At 43.4% G+C, this 26,768-nt stretch overlaps 1 protein-coding gene across 3 annotated transcripts in view; it reads right to left on the bottom strand.

The window, feature by feature from the left end:
• LOC141783772 (voltage-gated delayed rectifier potassium channel KCNH5) overlaps nucleotides 1-26,768 on the bottom strand; it is a 178,619-nt gene that overhangs the window by 166 nt on the left and 151,685 nt on the right. For 2 of the 3 annotated variants that reach the window (XM_074661260.1, XM_074661259.1), the window contains exon 13: nucleotides 76-3,128. In XM_074661260.1, coding sequence (XP_074517361.1) covers nucleotides 2,016-3,128 — 1,113 coding nt within the window. In that variant the 3' untranslated portion in view covers nucleotides 76-2,015. Of the gene's footprint in view, nucleotides 1-75; nucleotides 3,129-26,768 lie in introns of those variants that run through there. The other variant, XR_012597354.1, reaches the window with a different exon arrangement.

Here is a 26,768-nt window from a genome sequence, read left to right as displayed (position 1 = left end):
ACGTGACCTAACAATGTAATGTAACAATGTAACGTAACAATGTAATGTAACAATGTAACGTAACAATGTAACCTAACAACGTGACCTAACAATGTAATGTAACAACGTGACCTAACAATGTAATGTAACAATGTAACGTAACAATGTAACCTAACAACGTGACCTAACAATGTAATGTAGCAATGTAACATAACAATGGGACGTGATAACGTAACATAACGTAAATAAATAACAACCGCCCTCAGAGGATTTTCTTATGTTACGTTACATTACAAACATAAACTCAACGTTTACTTTTGGTTTCACCGGGGACATGAACAGTGGTCTCCTTCTTGAGGAAAGTCCTGTGTTTGTTGGACCCCCCTTTCCCCTCCGCCATTTGTGGACTTTCTCCTTCGTTATTCTCGTTATTATACCACACAAATTTCAATGGACGCACCGTATACTACGTCACTTGCTCTGCCCGAATACAAAAATGTTTGCAGAATCGTAGAGAAGCTGTTTAACCAAAGAGTTAAGCTAGCACCAGGACGCGTGCTAGGGGCGGGGTCACTGACCGGAAACCTCTGATTCACATCAGCCTGTTTTCTGCCACCTGTCCATCCACTCACACTGATAATACAGCAAGAATGACATCATCATTAGTCATTTAAACTGTTAGAGGCTTCCATGATGGCAACTGTACATCTACATTCTGCCTTATTCTTATTAATATGCCTTATTGAATATGTGTGTCATGTGATGGCTGCACTGCAGGGCGTGGGTAGGAGGTGGGGGGGGGGGCAGGGTCTGAATCTCAGAAGACCTGAAAAACCTTCAGACAAAGCCGATTGATCTGTGAAGAAGACGTCTCCCCGGGCCGCCAGGGTTCACATCAAGAGACGCCGCCACACACACACACACATATATACGTACGCACTCTGGAGCATAAAACTACTCCTTTGCATGCAGATCTAGAAAACTGATATCATTAAAAAGTACAGTATTCCATTTTTTATTACTTGAGCGTTTTTGCAGCGAAGCTTGCTGTCGCTTAATGGAATTCAGAGCGGGCTTCGGCGCGACGCTCGCTGGTTAAGACTGCTGTGTGTGGTACCGGGGCTGTGGGATTACATGTCACTGTGCTGAGTGGACTTTTATGTGAACTAAACTCTGTGTTATTTCCTTTCTTCTTCTCGTCGTCCCAGCTTTTACCCCAAAGTGCATTCTACCATCCCTGATTCATGCAGAGGAATGGAACAAAAAAACAGAAAGAATTCATTCACGTTATATTCTAGCGGCGTACCCGAGCGATGCATAGACACAAGGAGGATTCTAACAAAATTTAAGAGGTTTACCCGACAAACTGAGAACGTTTCCGTAGTCAAAAATAGAAATTATTATAAGAAGCAAAATTGATAATTAATATAAAAAACATACCAGAGAATTCCCGTCATGTGTTAAGGGACATCACATTTGGGAATCTGTGTTCTTAGAGGGCGAGGTGAGAGTTTCATCTCACAGGCAAAGAAAATAAAACTTTCGATTTCTCTATTTATAAATAATCCATGCACAATCCCTCTGCCAGTAAACCCTTTTTTGTTATTCAATGTTTATAGTGCTACCAGTATGCAAACCCTGAATATCCACATAGTAAATTATCAATGAAAAATATTCATATGTACAGTGTAGCTCCATAAAAGTTGTCTTTAAATCTTGCATGCAGTCAACTGCATAATATACAGGCAATAAGTACGTTCAGTAGTTGTTTCTTTGGCAGGCCAGAATCCAGCTGGACATGCATAGAGAGGTATGTACAATCACAAAAAACGGGACCAGGTCACTCTCACATGACCCGGAGAGAAAATTCAGTGTGCAAATGTTAAAGAAGTTTGTTTTATCTGGGAGGATTAAGACCAGTGGCGTAACTGGATACGACAGAGCTGGAAGCCCCCAAAAAACGAGCTGATAATGGTGACCATCGTGTGATCACCGTATGTTCCAGTGGACTCTCGACACCACTGGTGAAGCTCTCTTCAGAGCCCGTCGTCCTTCTCTGAGTCTGGAGAAACAGGCCTAGAAACGGTGAAAATGTCCTGACGTTGTATTTTGGTTTTGGGTGTGGTGGCGGCGCCGGACAGCGGCCCCCCCGCGGACGGCCGCTTCTTGTCCGAGAGCAGTTTGATGATTTCCGCCACCTGACTCTCCAGGGCGCCCAGACGGCCTCCCAGAATCTGAATGTCCCCCCGGAGCTCCAGCCGGGTCTCGTGCAGCGCCGCCTGCAGTGCCTGCTCCGGGATGGGGCAGAAAGGGTGAGGGGACCCTGCTCCTCCGGGGAGAGGGCTGTGAAGGAGCGGGGTGACCGCGGCGGGGGTCCGCGCCTCCCCCGCCCGGTCGATCCTCAGCTCACTCTTGGTGATGCCGCTGTCGCAGGAGTCCGTCTTGCGAAGGGGGTTGTTGCTGGACACCCCGCCTTCCTCTATGTCCCCGCCCCTTCCTGCTTCATGACCTTTGCCCTCCTGAGAGAGCATCTCCACGGAAACAGCCTTGACGTTGTTGTTCAGCCCCTCCTTCCTGGCCTCCACTGGAGCCGTGTTGTTTTTCAGGCGCATCCAGCCGCTGGCCTTCACGGCCGGCTTCGCTGGCAGCGCGGGGCTGGTGCTGACTTTGAGCCTGACAGTCTGCTCGCCTCCGCCTCCAGCAGAACTGGGCTGCAGCTCCATGATGTCACAGTTGTTCTGCTTGGTGGGCGGCTCGTCGGGATGGCTGTACGCCAACGAGCTGTGCATGGGCGTGACCTGAGACACGGTCAGCACGCTGCTGCTGGGCGGAGCCCCGTTCTGCATGGCGGAGGGCGGGCGCTGCAGGCTGAGCGGCAGCGAGTGCTGCAGGCTGGAGTGGCCCAGCTGCAGGCTGTGGGGGTGCAGGTGCTGGTGGTGGTGCTGCTCCACCTGCAGCTGGTTCTTCTCCAGGTCCAGCTGCGAGGAGGCGGCGACGGCTCCCTGGTTGCGGAGCTCCTTCTGCTGCTTGAACTTCTGGAAAAGCTTCCGGACGGGATGGTCCTGCGGGATGGTCAGCTGCACCTCGTTCTTCGCTCGCTGCCGCTCCTCTTCCTCCTTCTTCACCTCACTGATCTTTCGGAAAATTATCTGCGGGGGGAAACACACAGAAAAGAACAACATGGTGCTTATCAGAACACTTATCATTTCATATGAATACTATGAATAATAATTCTCCCTCTCTGTGGTTCTCCGCTGAGCGTTGCACATTAATCACTGGAGATAAAGGATTTCTCTACAAGAAAAAAAGAAAATTTATTAATATGGAAATATGTCAGTCTGTCTCAACTCTTTCACTTGAGCACAATCACATGTCAGAAAATCCTCTGCAGTGCACTCAGGTACTGCAAAGCCTAGAGATCGGTGTTCAATTATCCATCAGTGCTCCTACACCTCCCCCCTGTATTATTCAGCCTTAGTCTGGCGCCACTCATCTCCTGGCTCCCCTTACACACTAATTACATTGGGAATGACAGAAATCCCTGCCAGGCAGTCAGCCAGCCGTCCAACTGGTGATTTAAGTGTTATTCTTAGTTAAAATGATAATGCTCGAGATAGCTGGCAAGCCGAGTCGATCTGTGAGTTAAAGACGGGAGGGAGGGAGAGGAGTCACCCACCTCGCTGTCCATCCGTAATCTCCTAAACTCTCTACTTTCATCCATCCATACTTCCTGGTCATCCAGCCACTGCTGCTGAGAGCTTCCTGAAACCAAGCAAAGTCTGCTCAGCTAGAAGAGTCATAACCTGGAAGATGAACACTTTTAATTAAATTAACTAGTTTTTACTTGTCTCTTTCTGAAGAGAACAATAAGTCCTCTGTCTCTGTGTATAAATCAAAAACAAGAGTCTGTCTCCAGTGAGCTGATGACGCTGATGTGACTGGATCAAAAACAATGAACCTCCATTAACTCACAATCACTTCCTATTAACTTCAGCAGCTACAGTCGCTTCCAAGAAACGAGAGCATCTAAACAGTAAAGTGAAGAGCACTTCAGAGTATGACTCTGAACATCAGCATGTAGACGGGATGTTTTCCTTTACTCTTCTACGGGAGCACGGCCGAGATAAAACATTCATTCTTCGACAAAGAAAATGTTTGATGGATTTGAATCGAACACAACTTGGGAAGCTATAAAATCATATAAAAACCTAAAAATAAATAAATAAGGGACCCGCCCTTTAAAGGAGTGTCACTTGAAGTTAAAGTAATGAACGGAGTTGAAGTGTCAGATCAAGTAAAACAGAGGTTTCTCTCATCAAAATTATTTTAGATATAAATGAATTGAATGACGTGGAGCTCCGGCTCTACATCTCTGGCGTGGAGAGGAGGTTGTGTTGCTCTGGCTCTACCTATCTGCCGTGGAGAGGAGGTTGTGTTGCTCTGGTTCTACCTATCTGCCGTGGAGAGGAGGTTGTGTTGCTCTGGCTCTACCTATCTGCCGTGGAGAGGAGGTTGTGTTGCTCTGACTCTATCTGTTTGGCCCGAAAAAGGAGGTTGTGTTGCTCGGGCTCTATCTGTTTGGCGAGGAGAGGAGGTTGTGTTGCTCGGGCTCTATCTGTTTGCGTTTAGAGGAGGTTGTGTTGCTCTGGCTCTACCTATCTGCTGTGGAGAGGAGCTTGTGTTGCTCTGGCTCTATCTGTTTGTTGCGGAGGGGAGGTTGTGTTGCTCTGGCTCTATCTATCTGGCATGGAGAGGAGGTCGTGTTACTCGGGCTCTATCTGTTTGCCGTTTAGAGGAGGTAGTGTTGCTCTGGCTCTACCTATCTGCCGTGGAGAGGAGGTTGTGTTGCTCTGGCTCTATCTGTTTGTTGCGGAGGGGAGGTTGTGTTGCTCTGGCTCTACCTATCTGGCGTGGAGAGGAGGTTGTGTTGCTCTGGCTCTATCTGTTTGGTGCGGAGGGGAGGTCGTGATGCTCTGGCTCTATCTGTTCGGCATGGAGAGGAGGTTGTGTTGCTCAGACTGAGGCAAATTTGCGATTTGTAATTCTGGCCTTGACAAATAAAATTCACTTGACTTAAGCTCGGAAAGATGGTACAAATCTTGTTTTGGTGTTTAACGTGCGTTTGGATTGACTGTATTTTTCTCTACTCAATCATTTTACAGGTTGAAAATAGAGTGTTGGAGTCGTGGCTCAGACGGCCCAACGTACAGCTGTTAAACCACAGCGTCCCGGGTTTGAGTCCAGTCTAGAAGCTTTGTCACATGTCACTTTCCTGTCAACTAGACAACAAGTTCTCAGCCTGGTCTCTGCTCACTGAGACATCCAGCTAACTCTTATTATGTTTCACTGGTAGCTGGGGACATTCTGTCCATTTTATTGGTAATAAGGGCAGAAATTGGCCAGTGGACAGCTCGTCACACTGCTCTGAAAATACACTGACATTCACATGACAAAACAAGTGAGAATAAGTGACAGCTGCAGACACAAGGACCTTATGGACACCTGGAGTTTATGTCGCCTATTCACCCAAATGTTCTCAAAGTGCCATTTGGTTTTAACAGATGGTGACCGGCTCTTCCCAAACTTTTGATCAAAGAATCTCTATTCAAGGCCCACTTACTGGTTTGTTCTGGACCTTTCGAGCACATTATACCGGATCAATCACCAACTCAAGTTTGCTCAGTTTGAAGCTGTTCACAGGTCCCATTATTTTGAGCTCGACAGTTTAATCTTGACCTTTGAAACAGCAAAATAATCTCCACTCAAGGTCCACTTACTCGACCAAAAAGCTCAACAAGGTGAGCCAAAACAACAACAACATGGTGTCATAGGAACCTAAAGGCCCTGACACACCAAGTCAGGACAGTTGTCTTCTTTTACTCCTTCTTATGGTGATCTAGTAATTTGCTTCTTTGAGAGTCTTTTTTCAATGCTGGCTAACATCTAAATCACCTCCAATGTATTGGAGATGATTATTTTACTTTTAAATGTCATTTCTGTTTCATAAAGTCTTTTCAAACTTTGTACTTATATGGAACAATAACTGATGCTAACTTTAGGTGAATTTAAGATAAATCTACCTACGCAAATTGACAAAGTGTAGTAAAATAAACACTTGACGTTTTTCTGGAGTGAATTCCACTCAGACATCACGAGCAATAACAGCACGGTAGAGTAGGCAGCACCACACTGGAGCTGCACCAACAACCATCCAACAAAAACCTCAATCACAGACAGAAACAGATTAGCGTCGTATAGTGGAAGCAGCGGTTATGTAACAGTCGCTTCCTGCCAGCTCGTACACACCTGTGTCCTCTGAGTGTTTCTGAAATACAGTCGGCGAACAGCGAAGCACATGTGCCACTTCAAAATATAAAAGGTATCAGACAGTGTGTGAGCCGGCTGGCCAGATTTATCAACTGCTGTTTGCCTGTTGTGTATCTGTGGCAGTTCTACACAGTGGAGGTTATCTAAGAGCTGATGTGCATTAAAATCAGTGTGGTCCTTTCATAATTCACCCCCCACACTCCCCTTGAGAGCACAGCGGTGTTCTCCTGAGAGCTCCACATGCAGATTTGAGGATGCATATGCTAATGAAGAGGAATTAACAAGCAGGGCCTGGAGGGGATTGTCTAACCGCTAACAGGAAGACCACCAGAAACAACAGAGTCACAAACAACACCAAATACACATCATAGAGACGTGAGAAGAGTTAGTCAAATGTGAGATAAAAAACATTGACATTTAAGACAACTACTATGCAACCGTCCAACCCGGTATCACGCCAAAGCATGTAACAGACCCACCTGTCCACCAGAGGATAGCCCGTCAGTGTCACGTTTCACCTCGCCGAGGCGTGAATATTATACGTGTATATGAAAGTGCAGCAGTACCAGCCGGGGGGGGGGGACAAAACCACTTAGTTAGTTTTAGGAAAAACATCATCCATCCATGTTCTTCCTCTTATCCGAGGCAGCAGGCTTACGTTTTCCAGCTCTTCCTGGGGGACCCCGAGGCGTTCCCAGGCCAGACCAGATATATAACCTCCCCAGCGTGTTCTGGGTCCACCCCGGGGCCTCTTACCAGTCGGACGCGTCCGGAAAACCTCCAAAGGGAGGCGTCCAGGAGGATGTCTGAGCTCCTCACCCTATCCATAAAGTGGTGGACACACTGCCCGCATGAGACGCACGTGCCGACACGCAGCCACCACGCGACGCAGACGCCACGCGCTCCTGACACTCCACGGCTTAAGGCTGAGCCCAGCCACCCTACGAAGGAAACTCATTTCGGCCGCTTGTATCCGCAATCTCATTCTTTCGGTCACTACCCAACGCTCATGACTATAGGTGACGGTTGGAATGTACAGTAGATGGATCGGTAAATCGAGAGCTTCGCCTTCCGGCTCAGCTCCCTCTTCACCACAACGGTCCGATACAGCGCCCGCATCACTGCAGACGCCGCACCGAACCGCTTGTCCATCTCCCGCTCCATTTTACCTTCACTCGTGAACAAGATCCTGAGATATTTGAACTCCCTCGCTTGGGGAGCGGGAAGACATTATGGATGGGCTAAATATAAGTACGTAAATTAAGTAAAAAGAACGTGCGTAAACAACGTAACAGAAGTACGGAAAACGTGTCACTAACGTCACTAACGTAGCTTACAAAACAAAACACCGGTCTCCTGGTTTAAAGTCCTGTGCTTGTTGGACCCATCCACCTCCACTCCTGCCCACCATAAGTGGTCTTTCTCCTTTTTTATTCTACGTCACTAGCTCTGAGCGTAGCATATTCATTACATTACAGTCAGTACAGACTACATGGCGTGAAAATGAGACGCCAAAATCAAGAAATGCAGGGAAAAAAATGCTGCTGACCTTAAAGTCTTATAGTAAAGCAAAGTGGTCTCTTCATGTTGCCTTCACAGCTCCTCTCAAAGGATCTGAACCACAGTAATTTGAAGGAGTTGGTGTAATGAATTTGATTGACATCTAATTAATAAGGTTTATAATTTGATTTACACATAATTTCATGCACAACATCGCAACAGGAGCAAGAACAGAACTTGACTGCAGAGGTTTTACTCCAGACATCTAATTAAGATCTGATTTACACCTGAGATAGCAGAATTAATTGGCAGATAGGGCAGAAAGCCGTCGGTTCTCGGGGTGTTAAGAGTCCAGGGTTTTGAAAATATTTCTGTAATTGTGGCGTGAGCAGGTGTGAAGGTAAGTTAGGAAAGGGAGTTAGTGTTCTCCTGCTGAGCCTGGTGAACCTGTTCAGAGGCAGATTGATTAGGAAAACTGGAGACTAATTGGTTCCCTCCTACATTAACAACCTTTTAATAGAAACACAACTACAGGTGCATATGAGGCTTAAGACCAGTTTGTTTTCTGTTTGTCTCTTCTTTAAATGTGAATAAATGTGAGAAGAGCTCTGCTAAAAACACACCTGTATTCTTAAGATGATTTACTTCTTAATTATGAATTAAAGAACTGTGCTTCTACCTTTAACACTTTTGATATATCAGTTTTTAAATGAACTTGTATGTGACAGCAGAGGTGAGGGGACGGTGACAGATGATCATGGCTCAGATCCAGCGGGTCCTCCTCTTTAAACATCAGGAGCCAAATCGACACATAAATCTAATAAAACATTTCTAAAGAGATGAAGTGAGTTCGAATCGACTCGTCATCTTGAAGTTATTCTGCTCTTGTGGCTCTTAAAATGCTCCGTCAGTGTCTTCCATTAATGCAAGATTTATACACACAATATATAGAAAAAGGAAACAACTAACCACTTCCCTAATCTACTTCCCTAAAACAGAGAATGAAGATGAGAGTAGGTATTATTCTCAGAGAGGCAGCATGTATACCTTCCTGCTCTCGGCCTCAGACGGCTGTGGGCGCTCTAAACATCGTGGCACCAAAAAATCTATTTTAGTCTCAAAGACTTCAAAGCTCTCGTTCTAAAAATAGTTCAGATAGAAACTGGATTTGAGCGCCGATGAAGCCCGTCCCCTCAGAACCAGAGCTCCGGCTACAGACAGAACAAATGCAACGTTATGTTTACGAGCCGCCCCGAATGTACGTCAGGTCTGTTTAAATATTCAGGAGCGGAGCAGGAGGAGGAGGAGAGTGTCGGGGTTTATTTAGGGTTTCACAGAGAGAGAGAGAGAGAGAGAGTAATGTCTTCATTTCATCCAGACTGTGATATCCTGACTGGAGGGGAGGAATGAAATAGAAAACATTACACACTGTAAATCTGAGCTGAGAGAAAGGGAGGAGAAAGGAGAAGGGGGGAGGACATATTATGTAATATTACATGCAAATACAGACAGGCAGTATATGATGTATAGCAGTGTATGGTGTAGTGCACTATCTGGTAAGGTTATGCTTATGTTTTGTCTGTTAAATGTTCACACTGTACACTTTGCTTTGGTGATGAGAGGGAAACAGAGGAGGAGAAAATGAACAAAAAGGAGGTGAAAAAGGGAAAATGACAAAAGTAGAGAGGAGTGAAGAAAAAGAGGGAGAAAGAAAGAACATTTATGTTGAAGTAAAGACTGGCCTGAAGACATAGAAGCCCAAGATGGAAAAAAAAAAAAAAATACTGAAACATAAAATGCAGCATGATCATAAAACTGTATCTGTGTCTCAAATCAAATACTTCTGTTCTTATATTTGCTATTTTAAATGCACTAGTGCGTTCACACTGACAAGTATGGCAAAATGCAGTGCACTATGAGTACCAGGATAACGTACTCATAACGATCAAAAAGTTGAGTGCAGTCCATCTTGGCTACGAAGCAGAAGTGGAGACAAAGAGTATAGAAGCAAAGAGACGAAACACCGGTGTTTTTTTGACAGCTGCTGCCGCCATTTTGGACTGAAAACGCTTATTATATTTTATTGTTCAACACAAGCCATTTAATTTTGTTTTACTTTTGTACGGCGCTTTTTAGGCGGACGTTTTACTGGCGTCCGGTAGTCACTTTCAGTCCAAAATGGCGGAAGCATAGCTCTGCTGCTTGGCACTGATGTTGCAATGGAACGAACAATTGACTTTCCCTTCTTGGCAATAGACGTTCTTTGGGGGAAGTTCCAGCAGAAGTTACTTCGTTGATTTGATACTGCAAACAATAACTAGCTAGCTAACAGCGTCGATCGTTATTTCCTGTGAGTGCACAGCAGCCATGTTGGATTTGAGACAACACTACCCTGTCGAAATTCATGCATCCGCAAGTAAGTACATAGTGTACACAGAGTACTACATGGAAGTGTAGCCTACTAACAGAAGTATCCGAACTGAGACTCTGCATGTGTGTATTCTGCTGAATATGGCCGACAAAGAGAGAAAGAAAGAGAGGTGGAGTCAGGAAGAAAAGAAATGCACATCATACATCCTGGAGAAAGTAAAAGATGATCAAGGAAGGAAGAAAGAGGCAGTAAAGGTTACAATCTGTGTGGAATACCAAGAACAGTATCCCTCCAAACTACTTCATATTGGATGACTCTTCCGTAAGGTTGTGATGCCACAACTGTACAGTCGCTGATAAAAGTGGCGCTAAACTTTGTGGCTGGCTGCAGAGACGCTGTAAAGACGATGACAGGGCAGATGCAGAAGATGGGGGAAAAGCTGACCAATCAGACTAGGCTTATAGAGACAGGTGTTTTTTTGAAAATTAAAGCATGTGAACATGTTCTAGTAGAATCCTAAAATACAAGAAAGAGCACGATATGGGACCTTTGAAGGTTGGAGACCCCCTGGGACCTGCTGGATTATAATAGAGGAAATGTGTTACAGTAGAAACTGGCCTGAAGAAATATAAACAGAGAGAGAGAGAGAGAGAGAGGAAGGAGAGAGAGAGAGAGAGAGAGGATGATTTCTGCCTCCTTATCTACCAAACTCAATATCAAATGTGGCCCGCAAGGAATTTGCTGCAAAGCATTGTGGGTCATGATTACCTCTCTGAGTACTTTTTATTTTGATATTTCCTCTGCTGATGTCACCCTCCTCCATCACCCTCTCTGCTCCGTCGAGGAGGAAATCACTCTCTCTCTTTTTATGGTTTCTTGTTTATGCAGAGCTGCCGGCGGTCGCACAGCGCGGCGCGGCGCGGCGCTCTCCCTCCCTCACTCATTCATCACCGTAATCGTCCGGCAGGAAGCGGCTGCGTGTGAATGTGTTGAGAGAGAGAGAGAGAGCGGCGTGGCGGCGTGCGGGAATGACAGAGGAGCCCATTAGAGAGGAGCGTGACTTGTTTGTGTAACAGGTCACATTCAGATAAACCAGCAAACACAACACGGGGCAGCAGAGCAGAGAGAAGCCGAGACACATTTCCCTCTGCTGAGGCTTCAGACGGGGAGGCAGCTGGTGGCTACAAAGCCCTGAACTCTGATTAGACCAGTGGTCTCAAACTCAATTTACCTGGGGGCCGCTGGAGGCAGAGTCTGGGTGAGGCTGGGCCGCATCAGGTATTCCACAAAAAAAACTTTGTTAAAAAAAACAACAATCTTCTCAAACGTCATTATTAACAGTTCTTTAACTTGAATGGGTTCTTCTGAACATGAACTGTCCTGAACATGAATGGAACATTGAAGAACATGAACGGTTCTTCTGAACATGGCCTCTATTGCGTCTCCCACTTTTCCTGAAATTGTCTGTGCTCGTCACCAACCTTTCTCTTCACTGCAGGCTTTGAAAAAGACATGATTGGGGCTGTGTGACAAGATATATATTCATTCCACTTGGTGTCACTCCGCAATAAAGTTGTGCCTGCTGTGTTTGTGTTGCTCTGCAATTACACCACCAAACCGCTAGTTGGCGGCGGCGTCTCTATGAGTTTCCTTCTTCTTCTTGTACTACAAACAGAAACTGAGCGGAGTTCGAGCTAATAACTGTTGAACCACAGAACTTTTACTGACATTACTGCAACGCCGAAAAGAGAAAATATATCTGAGTGGATTTGTGTGAACAAACATTGAAAAGATGGAGGCAGAGAGAAGTAGAACTTGGTCCTGGCCGCTCAGCATCGCTGAGAGACTGGACCAATCACAGCTGTTGCGGTCTGCGTCGCCGCGACGTGTAGTTACATTTCTGGAGAGGTGCACGTCAGGCTACGGCGTCGATTCAACGCAGAAGTATAAATCAAGCTTTAATCAAGCTTATGCGATGTTACACGGGCGCCGCCACAGTTGTTGTGAAATGTTTCTCTGCTTGCATCAAGCCCGGCCGATTGCCCGCCCCCGGGAGCCATATACCCCGCTGTGATTGGTAGGTTCGTTCAGCTCGGGCTCGCGCAACAAAGGGACCTTCAACGGCAAACTGCCATTCACATAAAACTCGCGGGCCGAGGGCGCCTGGTTAGCTCAGTTGGTAGAGTGGGCGCCCATGTAACAAGACTTGGTCCTGACCGCGGCGGCCCGGGTTCGAATCCGGCCTGTGGCCCTTTCCGCATCCACTCTCTCTCTCCCCCCTTTCCAAGACTCTATCCACTGTCCTGTCAATAAAAATGAAAAAATGCCCCCAAAAAAAACTTTATAAAAAACTTTATAAAAAAAAAAAAAATTTGCGGGCCGCACTAACATTAAACTTTCATATCAAGGTGGGGGCCACAAAATATCGTCTTGCGGGCCGCAATTGGCCCGCGGGCCGCGAGTTTGAGACCCCTGGATTAGACCGAAGGATACAGCCAAGATCTCATACCGTCAACACAACTAAAACTAACTTTATACCCAATGAGCTTTTTATGTCAACTGCTGTTTCCAACTTCAGCTTAGATGAGAAATCCTTACAGAAAGTCTAAATCTAAATTTCTACAAACTCAATGACAATTCCTGATCTTATAATATGATCAAAAACTCAAAATTAAAAACTAAATGGAACTTTAGTTTGGTCAAAAACTAGGGATGTACCGATACCGATACCAGTATCGGTATTATATAAAATTATATGATGTCACTTTTGGTCAGGATAAAAGCTCATAAACACAGAATACAGACACACGACGATGATTTAAATCAAATGTGACCTCTTTAATTAAGGAGTGAATCTAAACTTCTACTCCGATGGGATTAATCAGCAGAAACACAATCACAGAAACCTCAGAGGTTCAAGAAGACGGAGATGTCTAGAGGTCACACAAGGTCATGAAACTTTAGCTTGGAAGCTGGGAACTGAACCAGAAGTGAGTAATGTGAGTTATTAACACTCTTCTAAATACAGAACATCGATAAGGGAGAGAAAAAAATAGAGACTATACAGCGGTATTGTTTAAAACATCACTTTTGCAACAATCAAATGTTAAGTAATAACTCCAGGCTCTTTTGATCGAAGCTCTGGACTTCAGTAACGGGAAGAAAAGGCAGATAAGTTGACTTTTGAGTTGATATTTGAGCGACTAGAGGAGGAAGATCTGGAAAAAAAGGGACATTGAGGAGGACTAGAACTATTTATTGATGAACTGCATTTTGATCTTAAAGCAGAAGAGTAGGAGGAACTCTGCTGTCTTGACTGAAGTAAAGTGGGATTAAACTAAAGGCTTACAAGTCTGACTTTGAGTCACTTAAAGTTATAATCCTTAAAATGTTAAGATGAAATCAATAAACAGAATTTAAAGTATTTAGAGGTCCGCCATTCTGGGTTCAAATTGAGGGATTCAGGGAACAATGCAGCGTTTGTAACATAGACTGTATATAAGAAGTGGCCGTCGTCACCCATTGGTTTGTGGACTATGGATCTGAAGCCTCGAGTTCAGCATTTTGTCCGTCGCCTTCTTGTTTTTTTGCAACCAGATGTGACACGAGAGGGTGGAGCTAGGACATTTTAAAGCATCCAAAAGGTTATGATCAACTTTCATGAACTAACAAACACACTGTGAAAGGGTTAAAGTTGTAAGACAAAAACATGGACAACTCCCAGACTGGACAACGCCGTGGTAGCGACCTGTCAATCACAAGGTAGCCCCGCCCTAAACCATCCCCTGCTTTATGGTCTATCTGACTCTAAATGGGACCATCATTTACTAAATGAACATCATGCTGTATTGAAGAAGACTTGAAACTAGCAATTGAGACCATAAACTCATGTTTACAATGTTTACTGAGGGAATAAATCAAGAGAGAAGTAGGCTCATTTTCTCATAGACTTCTATACAATCTGACTTCTTTTAGCACCCAGAGGAGTCGCCCCCTGGTGGCTGTTAGAGAGAATCCAGGTTTAAGACACTTCAGAGTTGGCTTCACTTTTCAGACTGCGGAGGTTGGATTACGTTACAGCTAACATATCCTTCTGCAGCTGCTTCACATTAAAAGCATCCGACTAGAGAATCACATGGTGGCTTTTATTATGAAACAGTCAAGGAAAGACGATGTATTTGGGGATCAAAAATGCATCTTTTTCAGAGGAAAAAAGCAGTAAAAAGCCATTGAACACTGCCTGCTCGGCAGCAAACAGCAGACAGACACAGTTAGAGAGTAGATGGCGAACATAGACGAGCATTTAGCAGCTAAAGAGACAGATATTTCCCTCAGGAGGTGGTGGAGACCAAAAACAGAGCTAAAAGACAGAGAATATTGGACTTACATTCATCAAGTGGACACAAACAAGACTCCTAATGACTGGATGTGTAAATAAGGAAATGTTTGCTAACAAGTTCAACATATCAACCTAAAAGGTGATGATGTGTTGCAGGTTTAATTAGAGAAAGGACAGAACGCAGGGTGAAAACAGGTGAAACTTGTTCCACATGCTTGTTTTCTCATGTTGAACAGATGCGTTTCCACTCGAGTAACACAAAATGATGCTGCAGTGCATGCTGGGTGTCAACATGCCTCACCATTTAGCTGTAACGAAGGCCAGGTGTGTGTTCGTCTTTTCCTATCAGACTCACTTTGACTAAGATGAGGATCAAAAGCTGCGTTATTTCACCTTACTCTGCAGGCTCTGATGTAAAAAGTATTTATATAATTGGCAGCGGTGGAGCCAACGCCAGCTCAGCACACATCCAAACACTCTCCCATCTGCAGCTGCCAACCAGCAGTCCGTCAAACACTGTGAATTACACAAAGTACTCGCAGCAATAAAACACTCTCTATCTGCGGTGGAGGCGTTTTTTTGCTTTCATCCCACATTAGCCGAAGCAATGCAATAATAAAATAAAGGAAATGGTTTGCAGCTGCAGTAGGAAGTGGAGGTTTAACAGCTCTAATAACAGGCAGAAGGAAAAGAGGGATCCGAATGCAGACGCAGCTGGTTCAGTTCTATGTTTATGTAATTCAGAAATCAATGAAAAGGCTTACAGTTGTCAGAGGGGGCTGACGAATGTGAGGGGGCTGAGGCAGGTAGGCAGGTAGAAATGATTACAGCTCAGATTTAAACTGGTGAATGTTAACAGTCTGGTCCACTTAGTGTTGACAGGTAGGAGATGAAATCACCAAGAGTCTGTCCTCCCTCACAGCATTTGTTGTGTTCAAAACAAGAGTATGTTTATGTCACCGTAAGAAGCACAAGCAGAAGGAGCTTGAAGATGTTGTAGAGCATCAAAGTCTCTAAAGTAGTGCCTTTAGTATCCAGCAAGGTTTAACACAGTTGGTTGACGTGTTTGGCTGGACCACCTCACACATGTCTTTATCTTATCAATATCATATTTTGGAGGGATTCTTCCAGCCTGTTCTCACTCTCAACTCGTCACATACGTCAGCTTGGTCAGTGGACATACGCGTCAAACTATGATGCTCTACGTGGATGTAGTTAAGGTGGCAGTAAAGGAGGAAGACGTGACGTAGTATAGAGAACAACAAAGTCTGCATAGGGTAGTTCTCATTCCTAGGGCGTAAAATACAGATGCTTTGCCACACCCCTCTGAGTGTGATACTGCCGTACAAGGCACCCTTTAGCGCCTATATGAGGCACCCCAGGCTTTCAATTAACTATAATGTAAACTAGGGCTGTCAATCAAATACATTTAACTAAATCTCAATTAATCGCATGATTGTCCATAGTTAATCGCAAATTAATTGCACATTTTTTATCTGTTCTAAATGTACCTTAAAGGGAGATTTGTCAAGTATTTAATACTCTTGTCAACATGGGAGTGGACAAATATGCTGCTTTATGCAAATGTATGTATATATTTATTATTGTAAATCAATGAACAACACAAAACAATGACAGATATTGTCCAGAAACCCTCACAAGTACTGCATTTAGCATAAAACAATATGCTCACATCATAACATGGCAAACTGCAGCCCAACAGGCAACAACAGCTGTCTGTCAAGTGTGCTGACTTGACTATGACTTGCCCCAAACTGCATGTGATTATCATAAAGTGGGCATGTCTGTAAAGGGGAGACTCGTGGGTACCCATAGAACCCATTTACATTCACTGATCTGGAGGTCAGAGGTCAAGGGACCCCTTTGAAAATGGACATGACAGTTTTTCCTCGTCAAAATTTAGCGTAAGTTTGGAGCGTTATTTAACCTCCTTCATGACAAGCTAGTATGACATGGTTGGTACCGATGGATTCATCAGGTTTTCTAGTTTCATATGATACCAGCATCTTCACTCTAGCTTTAAAACTGAGCCCAACAGACAGCTTCCTCACCAGGGCCTGAAGGTTGCTAGAGAAGTTATTTTCCAGGAGGGGAAAAAAATTACCAAAAGGTCTCTTCTTTCCCCCTTTCGGTGATCGACCATGTGAATTGATGATAAAAACCTACTAGTAGGTTGGCAGGCACCTTCTGACCCACATCTATGAGGCTGATAACCACTGAGAACGTCCATTTAATGAGCTGATAACAGTCTAACCGGCTGAAATGAAACACACCGCCACCTCCGCATGATTAGACCTGATAACCAACACTATACAACATAATCAATAAACTACATTGGATTCAGAACTTCTGAGTTGGACGGGGGTGCATATTCTTGGCATTTTTCACCTTCGTTAGAAGCCGACTGTGCGGAGGCAGACAGGAAACGAAGAGGAGAGAGAGGGGGAGAAAGGGAAAGAAGGATATGACATGTAACGAAGGTCCCCAGCCAGCAGCGGGGACACCGTGACCATGTAGGTGTCACCATGACAGGTGGAAGTTGGCTAATACCTCAGAGATGGCGTCTGTGTGGGAAGTTTAATCCTGAATGCTGGAGGAGAAAGTGTGTGTGTGTGTGTGTGTGTGTGTGTGTTTGCACTCAATCCTGCACATGATTAAATTCTTTTTGTTGAGTAGTAGTTCTTTGTTACACACACACACACACACACAGACACACCAGCAGCACCAGTAGCAGTCAGAGTGATGGATAGACGCTCAGCTGGCTCACATAACAATAGCTGGACTGAATAAAAGGATCTAAACTGGACCGCGGGCTCGCGTGTGTGCTGGATCTGACTATCCGCCGCAATCCTGCATCAATGAGAAAATGAAATAACAATAAGAGCGAGGGGCGGTAAGCGGCGGCGAGGGAGGAACGCTGCAGCTCTGTTCTGGCAGACATCGAAGGAGCTCGTATCAAGAAGCTGCTAAAAATAGAAACGGTGAGAGAGAGAGAGAGAGAGAGAGAGAGAGAGAGAGAGACTGCTGGGCAGGAAACAAGAGGAGATGCAATCTAGTGAGTGGAGAGAGGAAAAAGGGACTTTAGATCAGCTCATTGTGAGGTACTCCGTGGTCTCTAATGAAGTACTGCTGCTCACCTCAGTGGTTATTAAAACTAAACTGTGAACTTAAACCATCTATAAATGACACTAAATGCAGAACATTTTTCTACTAAAATATCTGATCTTGTAAAACTGGACTACAGCATATGTTTTATATGGTTATGTTTGGGCTCACTTGGTTAGAGGAGTTCGTAACCCAGAGAACTCCCTGCGTTGTCCAACGCAGTTGAATAGAAATCTAAGGCAAGGCACCTGTCACTCAAAATCCTCCTTGACAATCAGCACGCGTGACAAAGAAGGAAAACACCAAACTGTGAGAAACCTGCGAGGGCATACGAATAAAGAAAGATAGGTTTAGGAAACAAAAAGTGAAATATTTAGGATCGGAGTAAGAAAACCGGGCAGGGCTAGAGGAAAGATTGTGGATTGGTTTAATACAATTAGAACACACTTGAGTGCTTATCAATGATTAACTCAAACACTACATCTTTTGTCGCAGTCCAGAATCAGGCACGTAACACCCACTGATCCTTTTTGGCACCACATTTGGTTGTATGATATCTTTGATGTCTCTATGTGTATGTATGTATACATGTTTTCTTTTCTTTTAGTTTTGGATACAGTCACCGTGTCCATCATGCCTTATCTATTATCAAAAGTTGAAAAAAGTGAGCATGGCTCACATACCCCCCCGCTCACTGCTCCCAACTTGGTCAGTGCCCCTCAGCGCCTGATACCGACGCACTGACCTTTAGCATCGGTATGAGACGCACCAGGCTTCCAACTAACTCCACTTGCGTTAATTGTTAGACGGGCAGAGCAATGATGATGATGTAGTATAAAGAGAGAGAGAGTTTGTGAAGAGAGAGTAGGAGGGGAGGCCAACACAGGACTCATGAAACAAGGTCAAAATTGATTTAATCACGATCTTTTCCAAAACCTAACCAAGCACTTTTGTTGTGTAACTAAACCTAAAAACTACGTTGGAATTGTATTTTGAAAAGAGACTGTGCATGTAACGAGCGGAAACTGACAATCTGATGCTACAAATGTACCTAGAGCATCATAGTCTGAAGCGTAGGGCCACTGACATCACAAAAAAAGGATAATAATGATCCTACACACACACACACATACACATACACACACACACACACACAAACACTGTACTATGCATATAGTGTGTTTACATGTAGCTTGTTATCACGGCTCTCGGTCTCTCGTCCCTCATGGCACATCATCACAAACAGGCCTGAGGGACATAGGAGGGGAGAGAGGTCTCCCCAGGTAATACTAGCTGTCATCTCCCTCCCACACTAACGGGGAGGAGCGGGAATATATACAAACACACCTATATCTACTAATGACATTCAAATACACAACCACACGTTAACACCTACGTGCCTTGTTAGTGATGTATTTACTGTATGTGAGGATGTGCAGAAACAGTAATATTGAGTCCTAATGTGGAAACGATACGGACGCTACAAAGAAGATATGTTGTATTTTATTGCTTAAACGACGTGTTTTTGAGTTGTTTCAACTTGAGGGGAATTTTTGCAGTCGAGAAGAAATTTTTCCGATTATTCCGACACCACATGAATGCAGCACAATAATGCCCTCTCACAATGTTAATAAAATTGAAATATAATGCGTATGTATCATGTATAAACACACAAACAAACAGACAAACTAGGCCAAAACATAACCTCCTTAGCAAGTAACACTATCGACTCCGGCACCAAGCAGGTAAACCGTTAACAGAGTTTGGTTCGTCCGTTTGGGCTACTGTTTCTACTGTTTCTACTGTTTCATGGCGGTGCAACCTGGAGGACTCCGTGAAGATGACCCGCTCCCTATGTAGACATAAACAGCTCATTCTAAGGTAACGAAAACACAACAATTCTTATTATCAGGTGATTATACGCTAAAGAAAATATACTTATTAATATTGTATTCCATTTCTGCTAATAGATCTACCTAAATGTTACACACTGGTCCTTTAACACGTTTTAACATGTAAACCTGAATGAAACAAAACAGCTTGTTTAGGTTTAGGCAACAAAAACAGTTAGGTTTAGGGAAGAATATCGTGTTTTGGCTTAAAATAACTATGTTTCAAAAGTGAAACTGAAAATTAAGGTTGTGAACACAAAGACATGTTGTTGGTTTCACATGGGATGTGAACCTCCTTAGTTAAAGTACTATATTTGGTGTTCCTTACATCACCCCTGACCTCAACCTCATATGGAGTTTCATGCTGTGTACAGAGCCTGACTTCCCCTTTTGCTTTTGTCATTATTATTACGGTCGCTAGAGGTCGCTGTCGTCTTCTTTTATTCCTTCTTCCGGTGATCGACCATGTGAATCAATGATAAAACCTACTAGTGGGTGTAGTCGGCAACTAACTGTACGTTGACTTAATGTTAACAGGGGTGTTTTCTTGTTGAAATGCGATCATGGCAGGCAGCTGCTATTGTTTCTTCCCTGTACTGCGTACCGGCCCTGCATCTTTTAGTAGTACGGAGTACCGGACCGTACCTGCCTACTTTCACCTCTGATGTATTGTGATTTACTATGGTGGGTTTTAACCAACATGTGAAGCCGAAAGTAAATTTCAACAGTTGTGGACAATAGAGATATTAGTATTTTCTAATGAAATATTCTGCTTCAATCCATATTTGTTGGCATTTAGCCTTTCAAAAACAACATTTTATTCCACACGGTACTTTATCTATTATATATTTACGAAAGAAAGCAAATCATCACGTTTGAGAGGCTGCAGCCAGTGAATGTTTTCACGTTTTACTGGATCAAATCGACTCGTTTCTTAATCAACTAATTGTTCTGGCAGTAAAGTGAATCAAACACATGCACAGTCCACACAGGCCTTTACTGCTGCAGCATTAGAGGGAAAGCTTAAAAGACAGCATGTGGATTCAGCTCCGTCCATTTCTTTTAAGAGCGTATTAGTTTTCCTTTTTCTGGCAACTCGTCCAGGGAGAGAAAATCCTCCCTCGTCTTTCTTTAATGCAGCTCCGACTTCTCCGGAGAGACAAACACAGGAGCAAAAAAAAAAACGGGTTACTTTTTCCTCTTAAATTCAGAGATTCATTATTTACCAGACAGGGAGGAGAGGAGGGAAATGAGACTGTGTGCACGGATGACTTGTTCTCCTCTCTGCTGCACCTCGTCCCTAATGCTCCTACCGACTCCCAACGCTCCATCAAACACACAAAGTTAATGTATACATGAACACACAGAGATGCTCCCCTATAGGAACACATGAGACTCGGATACGCTTCAAAGCTCACGTTCATTTAGACACACACGGGAGTGTACATACAGTACGTACTGAACCCCGAATTTCTTAATCCCACTCAGCAGTTCAGTCGATCTTTAACGTCGGATGGCGGTGTGTCTGACCTCTCCAGTAGAGCTTTTCGCTGCTCTGCCACGCACACCGGCTGTGACCGCTCGGTCCTCCTCACGCCAAATATCTGATTAACGTTATAGTTCCCTCATAGCGTTGGGTTTAAATCTGAAATATTGCTAAATAGGCGGTTTTGTTTTTTCGCTACAACATCAAATCCTCCGCCATCGTCTTGTCTGTCAACTCTCTCTCGTCCCGTGTGTGAAGTCTGACTCCTGCTGCTCTGAGCTGAGACTCCGTAAGGAGCAGATGCATTCACAGTCAGTTTGTAGCGTCCGTCGTCCTACTATGTATTGATAACACGGCGCTGATACGCGAAAATGAAGGTTTGGTCTGTGCCCGACCACCGTGTAACACCAACAAGCCTTGCACTTACCAAACGGCGGTATTTGACGAGTCGGGAGTGAGAATGGGTCGAGCACAAATCTGTACCCGCCTTTCTCTCTATTTCAAGAAGCTACTCACTATCATGTTTGTAACATACCTGCACTCACACACACAAACGCCTCACCCAAAACCTCTTTCATCTCTCAAAGACATACACACATACACACATACACACGCACACACACACACACACACACACACACACACACACACACACACACTATGTATGCGTGAATGCACACACAGCGAGTTTCTCTACAGTCCTGTGCACACACATTTGAGTTTATTCATTATTAAAGATCCGACCTCCTCAGAAACACTTGACTCTGGGAACAATGCTCGACTGCAGAACTGGCTTTACAAACAGTCGTATTAATATAAATATTACGGTGATCTGACCTTTAAGAGGCTGAAAATGAACAAGTAAAAACAATAAGTGTACATGTTTCTCCCTGCGCCCCCTGATCGGGGTCGTGACTCATTTTAATTTGAAACATCTAAACGGTGCTCCTTCTCTTTGTTTTTGTTTCGATGATCGGCATTCGCAGAGCTCAGCGTCAGCTTTGGACTAAAAGGAAAATGAAAGACCGTCACACAGTGCGTCTTCGCCCCTTCTGGAGGTGGAGAGACGTGAGGAAAGTAAAATCGTGAGCGCAGACACAACTCGGCAGGGATCAAATGATTTGATTTGACTTTTTATTCCTCAAGGTCGTGGCTGGTTCGTCTTTACAAGATCGGCTTCCTTTCAAAGTCCACAAGTGAAACTCCACCTCATGACGGAGCAGATGGACATCTTTTATCTGCTCTGTGTGTTGAATCATGTGTCTCCTTGTTCTTTGTGCTATTAGTTTAAGATCTAACTAAACGCTGTTTACATGTTGATGCTTTAAACTAACATATTGTTGTTTATACCTGTTTGTATTTAAGACACAGTGGCAGCATGGAATGGTAATGTTGGTCGGTCATTGTAAGGTAAGTTATTACTTTCATGTAACAAGTAGGGGTGGGAAAAAATAGATTCACCTATGTAACCTAATTTTATTTTTTACGATTTTTAAATAGATGTTTTAATGCCAGAATCAATATATTTGCTTCATTTGAGTCTATGTGGAGGTAGAAGGAAGTTACCGCTTTTAATGTTGTAGTCTGAGTAACGTGACGTCATATCCGTTCCGTATCCGTCAACCAAAACAAACCGCTCTGAGCCGAAACAAGAAAGTAGAAAACGTTGGAGGGTCAGCGTGGATACGACCTGCACCCTCACATGTTAAATCCAGCGTGGTAAACACTACACATCCAGTAAAGGATGGAAACACTTTGGGTTTCACACATTGCAGAAAAAGCAGAGCTAGACATCACGGCTAAAGCTGCATGCTAACTCTGTCACTGACAGGAAACGTTATCGTATCACGGTCAACGTGGCGGTCGAGCCGGCCGTCGCTCTCATCTCCGTGGTCAAATGGGCCGACGCTACGACTGTAGAGCACCCAGATACTGACATTGAAACGGCCCCGATGGAGCTGACCATGGATGGATAAAGAGAACGGAGCTGACGGGAGAGCTAGAGACGGACTTGGAGAAGTTAGAGGAAGTAGACACGTGGGACTACGTCCGGTTTTCAAAATAAGGTGTTAACAAAGGGAACTGTATATACAAAATACATCTATGGACATAAGATTGATGGATTATATTCACCAGAAGTATAAAACATTACATGTCCCTTATAAATTAAAAAGAAAATACCACTAATCTGTGAGGGAAATGTCTTTATTCTTTGATTTTTGGGTTGCTGGAAAAAAATAAAATATAAAATAATTCCTGACAATGACTGATATATTTGACTTCAGGACATCTCTGACTACATACTGATAAATGCTGAAAATCAATAATTTTACTGTATTAATTTAGATATTTTCCAAAGTAAAAGTCCCTAGAAGTGTAGGATTCATCTTTTTCCCCATGGTCTAGTGTTAAAAAAGTTAACAAAAATCACAATAAATCGTAATATCGAATCACAATACATATCAAATCGGCATCCAAGTATCGTGATAGTATAGAATCAGGAGATATGTGTATCGTCCCAGCCCTCGTAACTAGTAATATATAACATTTTGAAGGTTACTTGCCCAACACTGTTGTATTGTAGTCGCGGGAATCACCTAAAGTCTGACATTTGCAGAGGTCACATTTCACTGATTACTGACAGATGATCAGGAGATGACAGATGAGAACAGGTTGAAGTCTCTTTGGAGAGAACCATTAATTACTGTGATTATAAGTGAGCAGATTGTTTTAATGTCCCGTGGACATCTTGTTCTGTTAGATGAAGGTTTAACCAGCAGCTCTTGTTCAGCCTTCTTTTTACAATAAGCCAGTTAGCCCCGCAGTTACATGTCTATTTTTAGCCTTGGAAGAGTTGGGGCTAACCCTGCTGCCAGACAAGGCTTTAGCCTACTTTAGCTCGCACCACAGTGAGGCGATAACAACGGACTACATGACCCCCTCAGGCCCTGGATTAATATAGAACGTCCCAGAATGCCTTTAGCCCGGGGCGAAGTGTAATAGATATAAATATAGAAGTTACAGAATCTAATCTGATTTTCTTTTCTGTCATTGTGTAAGTAATGTCACCGTGAGCCTCCATGATCCGTCTGTTAGCTCGGCGTTATCGGTGAGAATAAATACAGTTGACAACGATATAAAAGAGAAAGAGACACTGGTAGAGGAATCAGAGTCGGCTGTAGCCCGAGAGCACACAGATGGCCTCTCTCTGTGTGTGAGTGGATATGAGTAGTCATGAAATATACTTTGCATAGTGTGTGATGAACAGAAACAGCTTGTGTACTTTTGGTACGTGATGCAGATGATGTTTTTTGTTTTTTTTAAGAGCACACATCTGCAGCTCGGATGACCTAAAGACCTCAGTTTCCCCCCTCTGTTGTTTTACTCCCAGATGTGAAGAAAAGAGACAAAGATGACGTACTCCCCCCCCACCCAAAAAAAACCCAAGTCACCAGAAACAATGTCGGTATTGTATATTTCTGCAAACCACCGGATACGCTTAACGTTAATGTTCCTGAGTTGTCCAGAGTTGATCACGATTAATCGCAAATTAATCGCACACATTTAACAATAAATATAAAATAAAAAATACAAATAAATAAATACACACATTTAGAAATAAATATAAAAAAAATAAATACATTTATAAAAACACATTTAAAAATAAATATTAAATAAATAAATAAAAAATACACACATTTTAAATTAAATATAAAATGAATAAAAAATAAATGCAAAAATAAATAAATAAATACAATTAATGTAAAAATAAATAGAGTATTAAAAGAATTAGAAGAAAAACATAAATAAAAAAAGGGAAAATTAAACAAAAGAGTATATAAATAAGGTAATTAATACAAAGATGAACAAATAAAGATGCAAATTAAATTTAAATTAAATTTAAATTATCAATTTATGTCACATTTTATCAATTAATTAATGGCTACATTTATTTTTAATATTATTTTTGCTACATCTAATGACGTATTTATTTATTTATCGAGTAATTTATTTATTTATTCATTTATTTTTTATTTTGGCTGGTTCCGTCCTCCATAGATGCTAATTTTTGCTACACAGCGACAGTCACAGTGAAAAACTGCATTAGTGGAAGTTTAACAGCAGAGCTTCCACCACGCTGCCTCGCCGTCAATAATTACCGACTTTCCAACACAAATGTCAGAAATAGAAATCTCCAGCAGGAAGCCCGTGGCGGCGTGCTGCAGCACATCAGCAGCTCCAGAGGTGTCGTCCTGTATCCTGACCTCTGACCTTTCAAAATAAGTGCATCTAACTGCTCCACTGGCTTTTTGTTAACATGCTGAAGAAAAATCAGCGAAGCCGAGAGAGAAAAACAGATCTTCTGCACACATCGATCGTGGAAAAAAAACAATTAAAAGAAATCAATATAGCTGGTTATTTCTGTGTATAAGAACTCCATTAGAGTTAAATCTGGGGCTAATAAATGTAAACCACCTGGATCTGAGTGTAAGAGAGAGAAGAGAGTTTTTCTCAGGAGGGGGGTGAAAGCAGAAACAACTTCCTCTCAGCGATCAATTAATTAACATGTTAAACTTTGTTCCGCTGCCAGTGAGCAGAATGAGGATTTTGGAGGAAGCTGTGCCCTCAGCTCGCTGCTGGTCAGCTCGCTGCTGGTCAGCGGCCTGTTATGAAGAGCTTCTGACAACTCGGCTCGCTGCTCGCTGATTACAACATCATCAACAGCTCAAGTGTGAAACTGAGATACACGCAGGAAGTCAGACCACAAAGGAAAAACACTGTATTTTAAGTCCCGTATTCAACCTTTAACCTGATGAAGATAAGGAGTAAATTACAAATATTATCAAACATAAAAACATGTATAATGTAGGAGAGGAGAATCCCAACTTTTAGGGATGTTGGTCCTGAAACTGCAGCTTCCTCTGTTGCAGGAAGATGCTAATTTAAATAACATCAAACATTGTGTCCTTGAGCTGAAACAAGGCTGTTGCACTTCCTACCAGACCGCCATATTTTATCATCTACTCTTCTGTTTTGACTGCTAAAAACTATAATATTTAGGTACAATATTTATTCTGTAATTCAGTGGTACTCAAGTAAAGCCTCTAAATTGCACTGGAGTACAGAAGTTGACTAAATGCACGTAGTTATTGTCCACCTATGCACATAAGAATACAAACTTTCTCGTTCTGTCTGCTTACTTTTTAAATATATGGCCTTAAGGGTCACTGTATACACATCTCACAGAGGTGAGACAACACTCAGCCTCACACACACAGTTCCTGCTCAGTGAATCTGCTTCAATGCACAAAAGGAAGTGTGACTTGAGTGTGGGCAAACATTCCGTGCACACCCGCCTTTATTGTCCGACACATGAATAATCCAACGGACGGCTGGTAAAAGCCTCCCAGTCTGCAGGCTGTAGCCCCGAAGCCTGTCGCTCCCAGCACACACAAGCTGTCCAGAAAAAACCCAGCGCAGCATGTGAAACCTCCCAGCAGGCGCCATTAACGGCTCCCCCTCGTCCAAAAACACAGCTACGAGCCCGTTTACTAGTTTATTTAGGTTTGTAAAACTCTGCAGAACAAGGATGAATACCCCAAAGAGGAGATAACGGAGAGTTAACATCAGCCAGTTCCTCCAGATCAGTTTATCTGCAGTCAGTCTCTGCTGGTGCTGCAGGCTGGCAGGAGGCCACGGCAGGAAAATCTGAATTCACTCGCCAAAATTATTCAGGGTTTTATCAGG

This window comes from Sebastes fasciatus, chromosome 15 (genome assembly GCF_043250625.1).
Source record: "Sebastes fasciatus isolate fSebFas1 chromosome 15, fSebFas1.pri, whole genome shotgun sequence".
NCBI lineage: Eukaryota > Metazoa > Chordata > Actinopteri > Perciformes > Sebastidae > Sebastes > Sebastes fasciatus.
The sequence above is the reverse complement of the archived record's forward strand: the minus strand, read 5'-3'. Positions and strand labels throughout refer to the sequence as shown.